The sequence below is a fragment of the Aquarana catesbeiana genome, linkage group LG09 (genome assembly GCF_042186555.1).
Source record: "Aquarana catesbeiana isolate 2022-GZ linkage group LG09, ASM4218655v1, whole genome shotgun sequence".
NCBI lineage: Eukaryota > Metazoa > Chordata > Amphibia > Anura > Ranidae > Aquarana > Aquarana catesbeiana.
Window position 1 is genome coordinate 167,491,986 of NC_133332.1, and position 12,979 is coordinate 167,504,964.

Sequence of the window (12,979 nt, forward strand, 5' to 3'; positions counted from 1 at the left end):
TATGCTCACCAAATCTTTGTCTTAGTGGGCGTATGGTACGTCCCACATTTATGAGATTACAGGGACAACTGAGACCATAGACCACGAAGTCAGAACCGCAGTTATAAAACTCACCCAGCATATATGTTTTTCCTTTTGTGGAAAAATGTTTTTTTCTATGTTTAACGAAACTGCAGGTTTTGCACATTGCTTTTTGCACTGGAACATGCCCTTAAGTGGAATCATATGGGCCTGTGCTGGTGCAACTTTCTTTAATGACTTTAGTTTGCTGGGTGCAATTATATTTTTAATGTTGGAAGCTTTCCTGTACGTAATTCTGGGATAATCGGGTAGAACGGGTTTGAGGTATGGATCCTCAAGAAGGATTGGCCAATGCCTCTTAAGGATTGCCTCCATTTTGGAGAAATTTGTGTGGAACCTAGTGATGAAACGCCCAGATTGGTTGAAACTCTCATCATTTTTGTGATGAGCCGAAGGTGTGTGCTGTAATTAATATTTTTGGGCCTGGTCAACTAACGATTCGGGGTAGCCTTTATCTTTGAGTTTATTTTTAAGTAGATCACTTTGTTCTATATAATCTGATATTTTTGTACAATTTCTCCATAGTCGACAAAATTGTCCCTTGGGGATATTGTCTTTCCATTTTTTGTAGTGACAGCTCTTATAATGTAATAAGGAATTTCCTGCTGTTGGTTTGAAGAAATTCTTGGCATGTATTTCATTACTGACATGGTAGAGGTCAAGGTCTAAAAATGCAAATTTATCTTTATTCATAACATGGGTAAAGCTGAGGCCATATGGGTTACTATTGCAATGCGAGACAAAATCATTGACGACATCATCTGCACCGTGCCAGATGATTATGACGTCGTCAGTGAATCCTCAGTAAAAGATAAGGTGCTTCTGGTATGGATTATTATGCCAGATATATCTGTGTTCCCATAATCCCATTGCCAGATTTGCGTAAGACGGCACAAATTTGGCCCCCATGGCTGTTCCTTGGACATGCAGGTAGTACTGATCATCAAACACAAAGTAGTTATGCGTCAAGCAATACCTTGCACAGTCCAGGATGAAGGAAGCTTGGCTATTACTTATGTATGGGTCTTCAGATAGAAAATGGCTCAGTGCTGTTAATCCAAAGGTGTGAGGGATGGAGGTATATAATGAATTAAGATCCAAGGATATCCAGGTATACTCATCTTCCCATCTATAGGATTTTAATAGATCCAACAGGTGATACCATACTCTGATTTAATAAAAGTCAATGTAATGTACATGCTAATTCAAAAAGGTTACGCAATCAATATAACCTGTTATTGAGCTTACATACTTTTTAAGCTTAAGAACAGGCAATCAGGAATTTTAGAGCTAAGTTATTTTACAATGTTGTCAAGCAATTCTAAAGTTGGATATTGTTTCCTACATACTTATTTAAGCTTAGGAATATTTAATTAAAATGAGTAACAAAAATAAATAAGTTTAATTTACATTCTATTAATATTCTACTTAACAAATATGTTCATAATAGTAACTAGTGCATTACTTTATAATACTTATATTCCGATGTGCTACTTGTACATATCTGGAAACTTGAATTTACGTTTTGCCACCTGCATCTGATCAAGGGACAATATATTTCACTTTTGTGGGATGTGCACCATTTATCAGGCACATCTATATTCCCCATGGTCAAGCCAGGCTTAGTACTTGGAACCAGGTGAACTAATCGCAAGAGAATATGCACACAGTTACTGTTGATTGAACCCCCACACTTGCGTCTTGTCTTAGAGCCAATTTGGGCAAGCTAGCACACCTGTTGGTTTGCATGATAGGGCACAATTAAGGGATGGAAATTAAGGGAATACCTGTGATGATGAATCATCAGTGAATAATGCACAAATGTGATTTAGCAATGCTATCTTGTACAGCTAAAAGCAATGTTTTGATAATGTAGATAAAAGGTACATATCGTAACATTTAGAATCCAGACAATGCAAAGGTTCAGATATTATACAAATGACAAAGTTTGAGAAGCACTGATCTATTGTCTGTTTGTATTTTCAGTTTTAGATAGAATGGGGAAGAGTTAAATCCCCTATAATGTTTTTATTACTTTTTGTATCCCTGTTTGGCAAATTTACCCTCTTTTGTCCCAGGGCATAAGCTAAACCACCTGTTTTTTTATCTATGAAAAGTATTCCCCTTAAAGTAGAATTAAACCTTCAGACTATTTTAGTTTAACACATTGAGCACAATAAAAAAGACCCATGAACATACTGTATGTTAAGATGATGTTTTAAACATTTTGGAACAAAAAGGGAGAGAATAACTGAATGCATATTAGGTTAGGTGCTCCTTTTACATCTTGTTGACTTTAATAAATGATGTTCTGTATGTGTTTTGTAATGACAGGTAGAGACAATAGGAGATGCCTATATGGTCGCATCAGGCCTTCCTAAGAGGAATGGGAACAGGCATGCAGCAGAGATTGCTAACATGTCCCTGGATATCTTAAGCTCTGTAGGATCTTTCAAAATGAGACATATGCCTGATGTCCCTGTTAGGATACGTATCGGCCTCCATTCAGGTAAAGTACTTTCTCATAGGTAAAAAGAATAAATACAAACTTTAACAACCAAAATCTGGTTGGTGGACAGTCAATTAACCAATTTACGTAATTTGCTTATTCGTGCATCATTTTTCTGTAGCTGTAAAACTCTTTTGATCTAATATTGGTTTTCTAGGTGTAGATCCAAATAAACAATGATTTTTTCTGACACAGGCAAGGGCCTAACAAACCTAAAAAAATGTTGAATGTTTGTAACAGATTCCGATATATATACAGTAATAGCTCGGATTGCGAGTAACGCAGATAATGAGCGTTTCACAATACGAGCTATTAGTTTTTTAGAAATTCTGACACGGTTTGCGAGCGCTGTCTCGCAAAATGAGCAGGATTCAAACCTCTGCGGTGTGCAGTACCGCATTTGGCCAGAGGTGCGGGGGCGTCTGTGACACTTGGAGCCACTCGGAAACACTCCATTCCCGAGTGTTTCTGAGTACATCCGAGCGGTTTCTGAGAGTTTCCGAGTGTCTCCGGCGCCCCCTCACCTCTGGCCACATGCGATACTGCATACAATAGAAGTCACTGTAGAACAAATTATCTGAGTTTCCATTGACTTCTATGGGGAAACTCCCTTTGATATATGAGTACTTCAGATTACAAGCATTCTTCTGGAACAAATTATGCTCGTAGTACAAGGTACCACTGCATATTGCTTGTAATTTTTACCTGCTTAAAGTGGTTAAGCTTTGAATAGCGTCAGCAGTCAGGAATAGAGTCAGGAATAGAGTCAGGAGCATATTTAACAAGTTTTTATTGCTGTCTGTGCCCCCCCCCCCCCCCCCCGGGATATTCGCTCTCTCTATTTGTCCTATTTACTGTTGCTGCTGGGAAACCAAAAATATTAGGGTTGTTTCTGAAACAGGAGGTAAAATGACATTGCCCAATGTGGGCACTTGTTCAGGTGACAACTGTTTAAGAAAGGATTTATTTTCACTTTGGATACATTTCCTCTCACATCCTTATGTGTCTCTGGGACAGGAAGTGAAGGTAAATCTCACCAATTAGACCCCATGCACACTGGGTGTTTAGCCCCGGCGTATGGGCCTCCAGTGTTTAATGATCTGCAGAGGGCACAGGCATTGCCAATAGCCTGTCAAACTATATGAGAGGCTTAAAGTAGCTATGGCTGGATGAAACTGGACAGCGCACCTAGCGGTACTTACGTTTAGGGCAGTATGGGCCCAGACACAAATGCCTGGAATGCAAAAAGCCTGCGTTCCTGACATTTGTCCCTGGGTACATATTGTCCTAAACGTAAGTACCACTGGTGCACGGCCCAGCCTGCATAGAGCCATGGACACAGAGAGAAATAAAAACCTGACATAGTTTTAACTGATCCCTACCCAAGTTGAAAACAAAGGTTTTTGCGTTAGATGCACTTTAATGTTCCCCCACACAAAGGCTAAGTGGGGTTTGGTTGTCTCTCTTTAACTATTAGCACGATTATATGAAATATTTTATTTTTACAGTTAACTTCTGCCTACATTACCTAATCCTTTGTTTGTCTCCCTGGGGTTTGCATTTACAACCACCTAAGCCAATACATGCATATTTTCTCTGTAGTACAGCTGAGAAATTCTTTTACATGTTTACTATTGAACATTACTGAGCATGAACATTAGGCTAGCTTCACACCTAACTTCCGAGGTGCATTGCAGTAAAACACACGTTTTTTCACATGCTTACGTGCACTGCATTAGGCAGCCCATTCAAAATGAATGGGCTGTACACACCTTAGCAGCCCAGAAATTAGACATGCACTTTTTTTCACAGCACACCGCACTGCAAGGCACATTGATGCGTTACACTGCCCGGCAGCGCATGTCAGTTGGCAAATTGTGTTGGGTGCCATTCACCATCACAAGTAGTGTGTGATACCTCGAGTTATAGTAACACACTCAGGAATGTGCTCATTTTCTCAATACAATATTGTGAACAGGGCCTCAGTATTGGTTTGTTTATTGATTTTGATATTGCTTTGTACAAAGTCCCAGGTCTTCTACAGACACAGGTAAAACAAATGTTTACCAGTGTGTGTATTAGCAGGCTACTATTTTCTATGGATATTTGATTATGGTAAAGAAGTATGTTTGTTTTTACTTTTGATTTTTTATTTAATAGGCTAGGGTTCTTTGCTTGTATTTTGAAATTAATAACAATGTATTAATAAACCTTTGATATTTGCTCTTCAGCAACTTCTTTTAGGTATGCTTTCCAACTCTCTGATGTTGTATACATTTGTTTGCTCTACTTCCTAAAATGCCAGAGTGGTTTGATGACTATATGTAAAATTGTATTTTTAATATGTCTTATAATGAATATGCAAAAAAAGATAGTGCTTAAAAAAATCAGTAAAACCAATATTACACATTGTTCATTTAAAGCATGTCAGTATATTACTTTATATGAATCAGCAACAACACTACTGTACTTCCTTGCCTAGGGCCTGTGGTAGCTGGTGTAGTAGGCCTGACAATGCCAAGGTACTGCCTGTTTGGGGATACAGTAAACACCGCTTCCCGAATGGAATCAACAGGGTTACGTGAGTACAAACAACTAATTCTGAGAAAATTCTGTAATCTCAAAATTACACATCCTGGTGACTGGTGAATAAATATAGCTTTAAAATATTATATAAAATGTATTTTGGTATTTGTGCATTGTTATTGTTTATACTGTTATACATAAGGTTACAGAACAGTTGAAATTCTTTGTCTGTTTACTAAGTAGGACAAACCAATTGAGATTGTGTATTTAGTGCCTGAGCAGGATGTGGTACCACTGACATATTTGTTACGTTTGATTGTTTCATTCAAAATATACATCTGATATAAGAGTCTTATTGTTTTACTAGACTGGAATTCTTGTTTATGTATTTGACTATATGGGTGAGTTTTACTTTTCTACCTGAATTATTATACATCATTATTATTACTGTGCCACAATCCATAGTAACTAATCAAATATAATCTTTTATTTTTTTCTCGCTTATTATGGCTATATATATATATATATATATATATATATATATATATAGTTGAAGCCCTATGACCGATACGGATACGAACAACATAGACTTATAATGAGACTTACAACATGAAATGGACCTAAAGTGTGCCTTGGTCTGATGGCCGGCATAGCAAAATAAGGGGGCATACCCAAGATTAGAAATGAATATTGTGAAAGAGAAATGATTGAGAAATGTCCTAAAAAGGGGATGGGAGGGTGGGTATCGCGCACAGGAAACTGACAAAGACCACAGGCGAGCGGGCTGGTTAAATACCCCCCCGGGCCCCTCCCATAAATTCAGGCCAGCATACTGACCTTCTTACTTATGGTTGAAGCCCTATGGCCGATACGGATATGAACAACATAGATTTATAATGAGACTTACAATATGAAATGGACCTGATGTGTGCCTTGGTCTGATGGCCAAAATAAGGGGGCAAAAACATTCAGGTAGGGTTAAGTTTTATTGGTTTTAGTTTGTTCATTGAGCGAGTTTATAATCGGAGGAGGGAGGAGCCTGGTAATGGCTCTGTGCACGGCGTGAGGATCCTGAGAACCCTCTCCCTGCAGCTGAGAGGAATGATCGGCCTGATGAGAAGGTGTAAGTAGCTTCCCTCCCCGCCCCCCCTGCTCATCACTCACTGAGCTGTCTTGTGGAGTAAGCCAGAGGAAGTTTGTACCTGCGTCTGACTGCAACAAGCTGTAGTGAGCGTCCCTTTTTGTCCCAACTTCAACAACAACTAAAAGATAAGTACCGTATTTTTTTTTTTTTTTTTGGCTTTTTTTCTATTGCAATTGTCTTGAAGTGAAAAGGCAAAGGAAAAGTAATAGAGCAAAAGAAAGGGAAAGGGAAAGAACATATTGAAATAAAACGAAATAAAATGGAATAAAAAGCGAAAGTAAATGAAGGCGAAAGAGCTGAAAAAGTAGAATCAAGTGAGCTAAGAAAAACAATAAAAACAGGGGGGGGAACAGGGGAGAAGGAGAAGGTGAATGAGAGACAAGCCAACGGAAGAGTTGTCTCCCAGCCCCCACCTGCTTGCTGCTGCTGCTGCAGTAGCTCCCTTTCTTGTGATCCTTTTTTTTTTTTTTTTTTTTTTTTTGGTCTTTTTTTGTTTTTGTTTTTTGCAAATGGTATTAACTATAGGCTCGATAGTATAAACTATAGAATAAGAAGAAATTTCATAGTAACAAAATGTGGAACATATAAGCTCATACTGGAACTATACTGCTGAATATATAAATCATCTTGCTGAATACTTGAATTAGATTGCATTATACCGCTAAAACATTTGAATTATTTTTATGAGCACCTGGGCCCTCATGCACATGGGCTGTTGGGAGAACGTTGTGAAAACGCTAGTGTCTTTGCAGTGACTTTTTTTTTTTTTTTTTTTTTTTCAGCGTTTTTGCAATAGCGTCTTTGAGCGTTTTTGGAGCGTTTTTTTTTTTTGTTTTTGTTTTTTCCTCCTCTTTTGGCTCTTCTATTGCAATTGTCTTGAAGTGAACAAGCAGGGGAAAAGGCGAAAGAGCTGAAAAAGTAGAATCAAGTGAGCTAAGAAAAACAATAAAAACAGGGGGGGGGGAACAGGGGAGAAGAGAAGGAGAAGGTGAAAGAAAGACAAGCCAACGGAAGAGTTGTCTCCCAGCCCCCACCTGCCTGCTGCTGCTGCTGCTGCTGCAGTATCTCCCTTTCTTGTGAATTTTTTTTTTTTTTTTTTTTTTTTTTTGCAAAGGGTACTAATTATAGGCTTGATAGTACAAACTATAGAATAAGAAGAAATTCCATAGTAACAAAATGTGGAACATATAAGCTTATACTGGAACTATACTGCTGAATATATAAACCATCTTGCTGAATACTTGAATTAGATTGCATTATATCGCTAAAACATTTGAATTATTTTGCTGAGCACCTGGGCCCCCATGCACACGGGCTGCTGGAAAAGCGCTGTGAAGACGCCGGTGTCTTTGCAGTGACTTTTTTTTTTTTTTTAACTTTTTCCAGCTTTTTTTCAGCATTTTTGCAATAGCGTTTTTGAGCCTTTTTTTTTTTTTTTTTTTTTTTTCCAGCTTAAGAACGCTTAAACAATTGAACAGCACTAAGGAATGCTTAATGTACTTAAGGTAGTAACATAACTTCTGGAAAACGGGGACCACTCATATCTCATTAATTTATTTCTATTATTGGATTGTGGGGAGGATGCCGGGTATGAGAACGGAATAAAAGAAATATTAGTAAAAATAAGTCAATTTAAAAAGGCTGGGAGATTTTTTCATCATTAAGAGATCCCAATCAAGGGGTATTCTGGAAGGCAGCTTTGAAGATCTTATAAATCCAGCCATAGAAACAAACATGAAGGGGAAAACAACAAGAAGTGCGGGAGCAATACCGAAATCACCTAGGACCAGCCTAGGCCCAAGTCCAGGCCCTATGAACAGGTATATACAGCAAGGAATCGGAGAAGGAGAGAAACAAGTGGGTTCAAAGGGCAGACAAATAGATACAAAAGAGAAGGACAACAAGGATAAAAAAGGCCAGTATAAAGTACAAACAGAAACCAGCCACCTCTCAGAACCCAGAATGGAGCCAGAAATGGGAGAGGAAGACAGAGGAAAGGAGGAAGGACAACAAGGGCCACAGTTGCCAACAAAACAGGATATGGAAAAAATGTTTGCGGCACTAGAGAATTCCCTAAAAGCAGAGATGTCAACACTCCATAAAGATATGGGATATATGTTAAACAGAGTGGAAGAAGTAGAGATCAAAGTAGACCTACATCAAAAAAACATAAAGGAACTAGAAGATGAAATAAAGAAATTAAAACGGGAACAACAGGAACAATCATATAAAATAGAAGAGCAAGAAAATAGAGATAAAAAGAAAAACTTGAGAATACGTGGGTTACCGGAAACAGAACAAGCAGAAAATCTAATAGAAAAAATGAACAATCTCTTCAACCAAATCTTGGGAAAGGAAACAACTAACACAATAGGAATAGAAAGTGTCTTTCGAGTAAAAAAACCTCAAAGGTTTGCAAGGGAAACACCTAGAGATGTAATCGTACGCTTTGAAAAATGGGAAGAAAAAAAACAGATCTGGATAAACCTAAAGAGGAAAACACAAATAGAGTTTGCGGGAGGTAAATTACAAATATTTCAAGACTTATCTCAAGAAACGTTGAAAAGACGACGGATACTGAAGCCATTATTAGAAATCCTCCGGGAGCAAGAAATTCAATACAACTGGGGTTTTCCAGCATGTCTAATAGCAAGGAAAAACGGAATAAGTGCGAGGCTAAGACATGTGGAGGAGATTCCGGACTTTTGCAACAAACTAGAAATCCCCTCCCCAGAACTGGAAAAATACGCAAATAGTCAGGAGCGAATAACGGCAAGAGATGACCTACAGTGGCAAGTAAATTCAAGGATCAGACATCAAGATGTGGACTCTCGAGGAAATTAATATCTGAGAAAATACCACACAACGGTGCAAGGGGCCTTAGAGTGGAAAGGGGGGGGGGGGCTGGGGTTGATGGGATGGGAAAAAAAAGGAAAGTGAAAGGATTGGTAAAACACAACAAAAACGCAGGGAGAGGGAGACAGGGACTCACGGAGTGGACAGGGGGTCGCCCTATTAGTGCTTAGGCAGGGGGGTAATAGGGTGTCTTACAGAGCTCCGCCTCACAATAAATAGAGCAGAGGGGGCAGAGCGTGCCCCACAAAACAAAGTAAAATGCTCTCAGCTCTAGAGAATATGGGGGTAAAAAACCCATATCAGAAAAAAGGGAGGGGGAGGGTGGGAGGAGGGAGGGGAGGGGGAGGGAGGGTGGGGAGGGAGAGGTCTGAGTCACATGAGTGGTTACATAGGCACACCTATTCTGAGACAAGAGATGAGGAGACCCCGTGCGTCCGCTGGGTGGCCCCTCCATCCGGTCTCCTAGGGGGACCGCGTGGGGGGGAGGGCCGGAGGACGGGCGGGGAAGAAAAGGCACAAGAATGGAAAACGTAAACAGCATAAAAATAATCTCTTACAATGTCCGAGGACTAAATTCCCCAGGGAAGAGAAACATCATCCTCCGAGAACTAGAAAAAAGTAAAGCAGAAATAATTTTCCTACAGGAGACGCATATAACCCAAAACTCAAGTGCCAAAATTTATTCAAGAAACATACCAACATGGTATCAAGGAGACTCGCCAATAAGAAGGGCCAAAGGAGTAGCCATCGGTATAGGGAAAAATGTACGTTTTCTAATAGATCAAAGGAAAATAGACCCGGAGGGTCGATATCTTTTTATTACAGGAACTATACATGGGGTAAAATATACATTGGCCAATGTCTACTGTCCTAATAAGAACCCTAAAAAATATTTGATAGATATAATTAAAATACTAATGGAATTCAAGCAAGGAAAATTAATACTAGCTGGAGACTTCAACTTCAGCATGGATAATAAAATGGACAGCACCTCAAGAGTAAGGGACAAAGAGGTAAATCAACTAAAGAAATTAAAAAGAACATTATATGAACAGCAACTAATAGACCCTTGGAGAATTCAGCACCCCAGCACAAAGGACTACACATTCTACTCAACAGTACACAAAATTTACTCCAGATTGGATTACATCATGGTCGAACATAGAAACTTGGAAGAAATAGAAGAAACAAAAATAGGCATAATAACCGCCTCAGATCACAGCCCAGTAATCTTGAGAATGAAAATAAAAGGAGAAGTCCTTGAAAGGGGTCCATGGAGAATCAACGAAACTTTATTAGAAGACAGTGAGACCGAAATAAGCATCATAGAAGAAATTAAAAGATATTTTGAAGAAAACGATACACCAGAAGTATCGAAAGCAACAATATGGGAGGCGCATAAATCTGTTATTAGGGGCAAGTTAATAGCTATAGGGGCAAGAAAAAAACAGGAAAGGAAAACAAACATGCAACAAATAATTAAAGAAATTTATGAATTGGAACGAAAACACAAAAATCAAGTAAACAACAAAATCTTCGGCCTACTATCTCAAAAGAGAGAGCAATTAAAAGACTGGATGGAACAAGAAGAAAGGAAGGACTACAACAGAGTAGTACAAGAAAAATATAAATGGGGTAATAAACCAGGAAAATACCTAGCAAATCTGGTAAAAAAAAAGAAGTCTTTGAATTACATTGAGAAGATCAAAAATGAAAAAGGAGAAGTGGTAAATAAAACCACAGATATAGCGATAACATTTCAAAAATACTTCAGCTCCCTTTATGCAATAAAAGGACAGGAAAGTTGGAAAGAAGCGAATACAAGAACAAAGAAGATACAAGAATATTTAAAAAAAGCAAACTTACCAAAACTAAAAATAGACCAACTAGAAGAATTGGAAAAAAATATTACGCATGAAGAGGTAAAACTGGCATTAAAGGAAACTCCCGTAGGAAAAAGCCCAGGACCAGACGGGTTTACGGTCAAATACTATAAAAAATTTGAAGAACAGCTGACTCCAAAACTATTAGAATATATGAATTCCTTAGGGGAAGATGAAGAAATAAGAAGTGAATCGTTATTAGCTCATATTACAATACTACCAAAAGAAGGGAAAGACAAAGTTAACTGCTCAAGCTACAGGCCAATAGCCCTATTGAACGCTGATACGAAGCTGTACTCCAAGATCCTGGCCACTAGGATAAAAAAACTAATCCCACTGTGGATCAACCCGGACCAAACTGGTTTTGTCCCGGGGAGAGAGGGGCGGGACAACAGCCTAAAATCATTATTGATGTTGCACAAGAAGGTGCAGAATGAGACCCCAGTTCTATTCCTGTCATTGGATGCAGAAAAAGCATTTGACAGGGTAGACTGGGGTTTCATGATGGATACATTGCGGCACTTGGGTATTGGGACAAAAATGATGAAGTGGATAACAAATTTGTATAATGGCCCGACAGCAGTCGTAAAAGTAAACGGTAGACTCTCTCCAAAAATTAAGATGCAGAATGGAACACGGCAAGGCTGTCCACTGTCTCCACTATTATATGTATTGGCCTTAGAACCACTATTAGCAACACTCCGCAATAACAAAGAGGTAGAAGGAGCGAAACTAGGAGGAAAAGAGCATAAGATCGCTGCCTACGCGGACGACATCTTGATGTACGTATCCAACCCAAGAGTGTCACTCCCAAACATACTGAAAGAAATTAAAAAATACGGAGAACTGTCAAACTTCAAAATTAATCCAATAAAAACGGAAATATTAAACATAGGTCTAGAGGAAAAGGAAGTTCAGTTTTTACAAAAAGAATTCCCATTCACTTGGGTAAAAGAACTCAATTACCTTGGAATTAAAATAACTCCTAGAGTCGAAAAAATTTATCAGGCAAACTTTATTCCACTGATCAATGAGGTCAAAGAAGAAATGAAAAAGTTAAGAATACAGCCACTTTCATGGATTGGAAGAATAAATATGTTTAAGATGACGATATTACCTAAAATAAATTACAGATTACAGATGTTACCAGTAAAAATCCCGCAGAGTTTTTTTAAAATAATTAAAACAATCATGCTAAAATACATATGGCTTAATAAAAAACCAAGAATTAAATACACGCTGATCACAAGGAAAAAGGAGCATGGGGGTCTTGCCGTCCCAGATATAAGTAGGTACTATAAAGCCATAGTTTTAACACGAATGTTAGAGTGGACAAATGAGAAAAATGAAAAAAAATGGGTGGAAATGGAAAACACAATAAGTGGAGCCACACTACATAAGAATATTTGGATTCCACGGAAATATAGAATATTGGACACCGACACGCACGAAATAACAAAAAATGTATTTAAAATTTGGGACACCATTCACTTAAAGAATGAATGGAAATATAATTCACCACTATTAGCACTCACAGGATCGAATCTCTTCACCCCTGGGAGGGAAATATTTGAAATCCAAGGAATAGGTAACCCACGACTGAAAGATATCACTAGAAATGGCAAAATAAGAACACGAGTAGAAATAGAGGAAAGGAATGGATGGAAGATGAATGAATGGAATTATATTCAAATAAGGCACCTAGTAAGCACAATACCACACCCACTGAGAGATGAAACAAAATTAACTGCACTGGAAAAGCTATGTAGCAATGAAACACCATTAAAAAACGGAACATCAAAAATTTATAGTATACTGACAGATTTGGAAGCACAAGAAAGACCAGAATATATAAATCAATGGGAAAAAGAAATGAATTTAAAAATAGATAACCAAAAAGTGGAAAAAATGATAGAAATGGGATATAATAAGGCTTGGGACATGAAGACCATAGAAATGAATTATAAACTAGTATCAAGA

The 12,979-nt window shown here is 38.3% G+C and overlaps 1 protein-coding gene across 5 annotated transcripts in view; it reads left to right on the forward strand.

Annotated features, from left to right (window-relative positions):
* The window catches only part of GUCY2F (guanylate cyclase 2F, retinal), a 190,439-nt gene that overhangs the window by 152,164 nt on the left and 25,296 nt on the right, over positions 1–12,979 (forward strand). For all 5 annotated transcript variants that reach the window (XM_073599375.1, XM_073599373.1, XM_073599377.1 and 2 more), the window contains exons 15-16: positions 2,416–2,590; positions 5,073–5,171. In XM_073599375.1, coding sequence (XP_073455476.1) covers positions 2,416–2,590; positions 5,073–5,171 — 274 coding nt within the window. The remainder of the gene's footprint in view (positions 1–2,415; positions 2,591–5,072; positions 5,172–12,979) is intronic.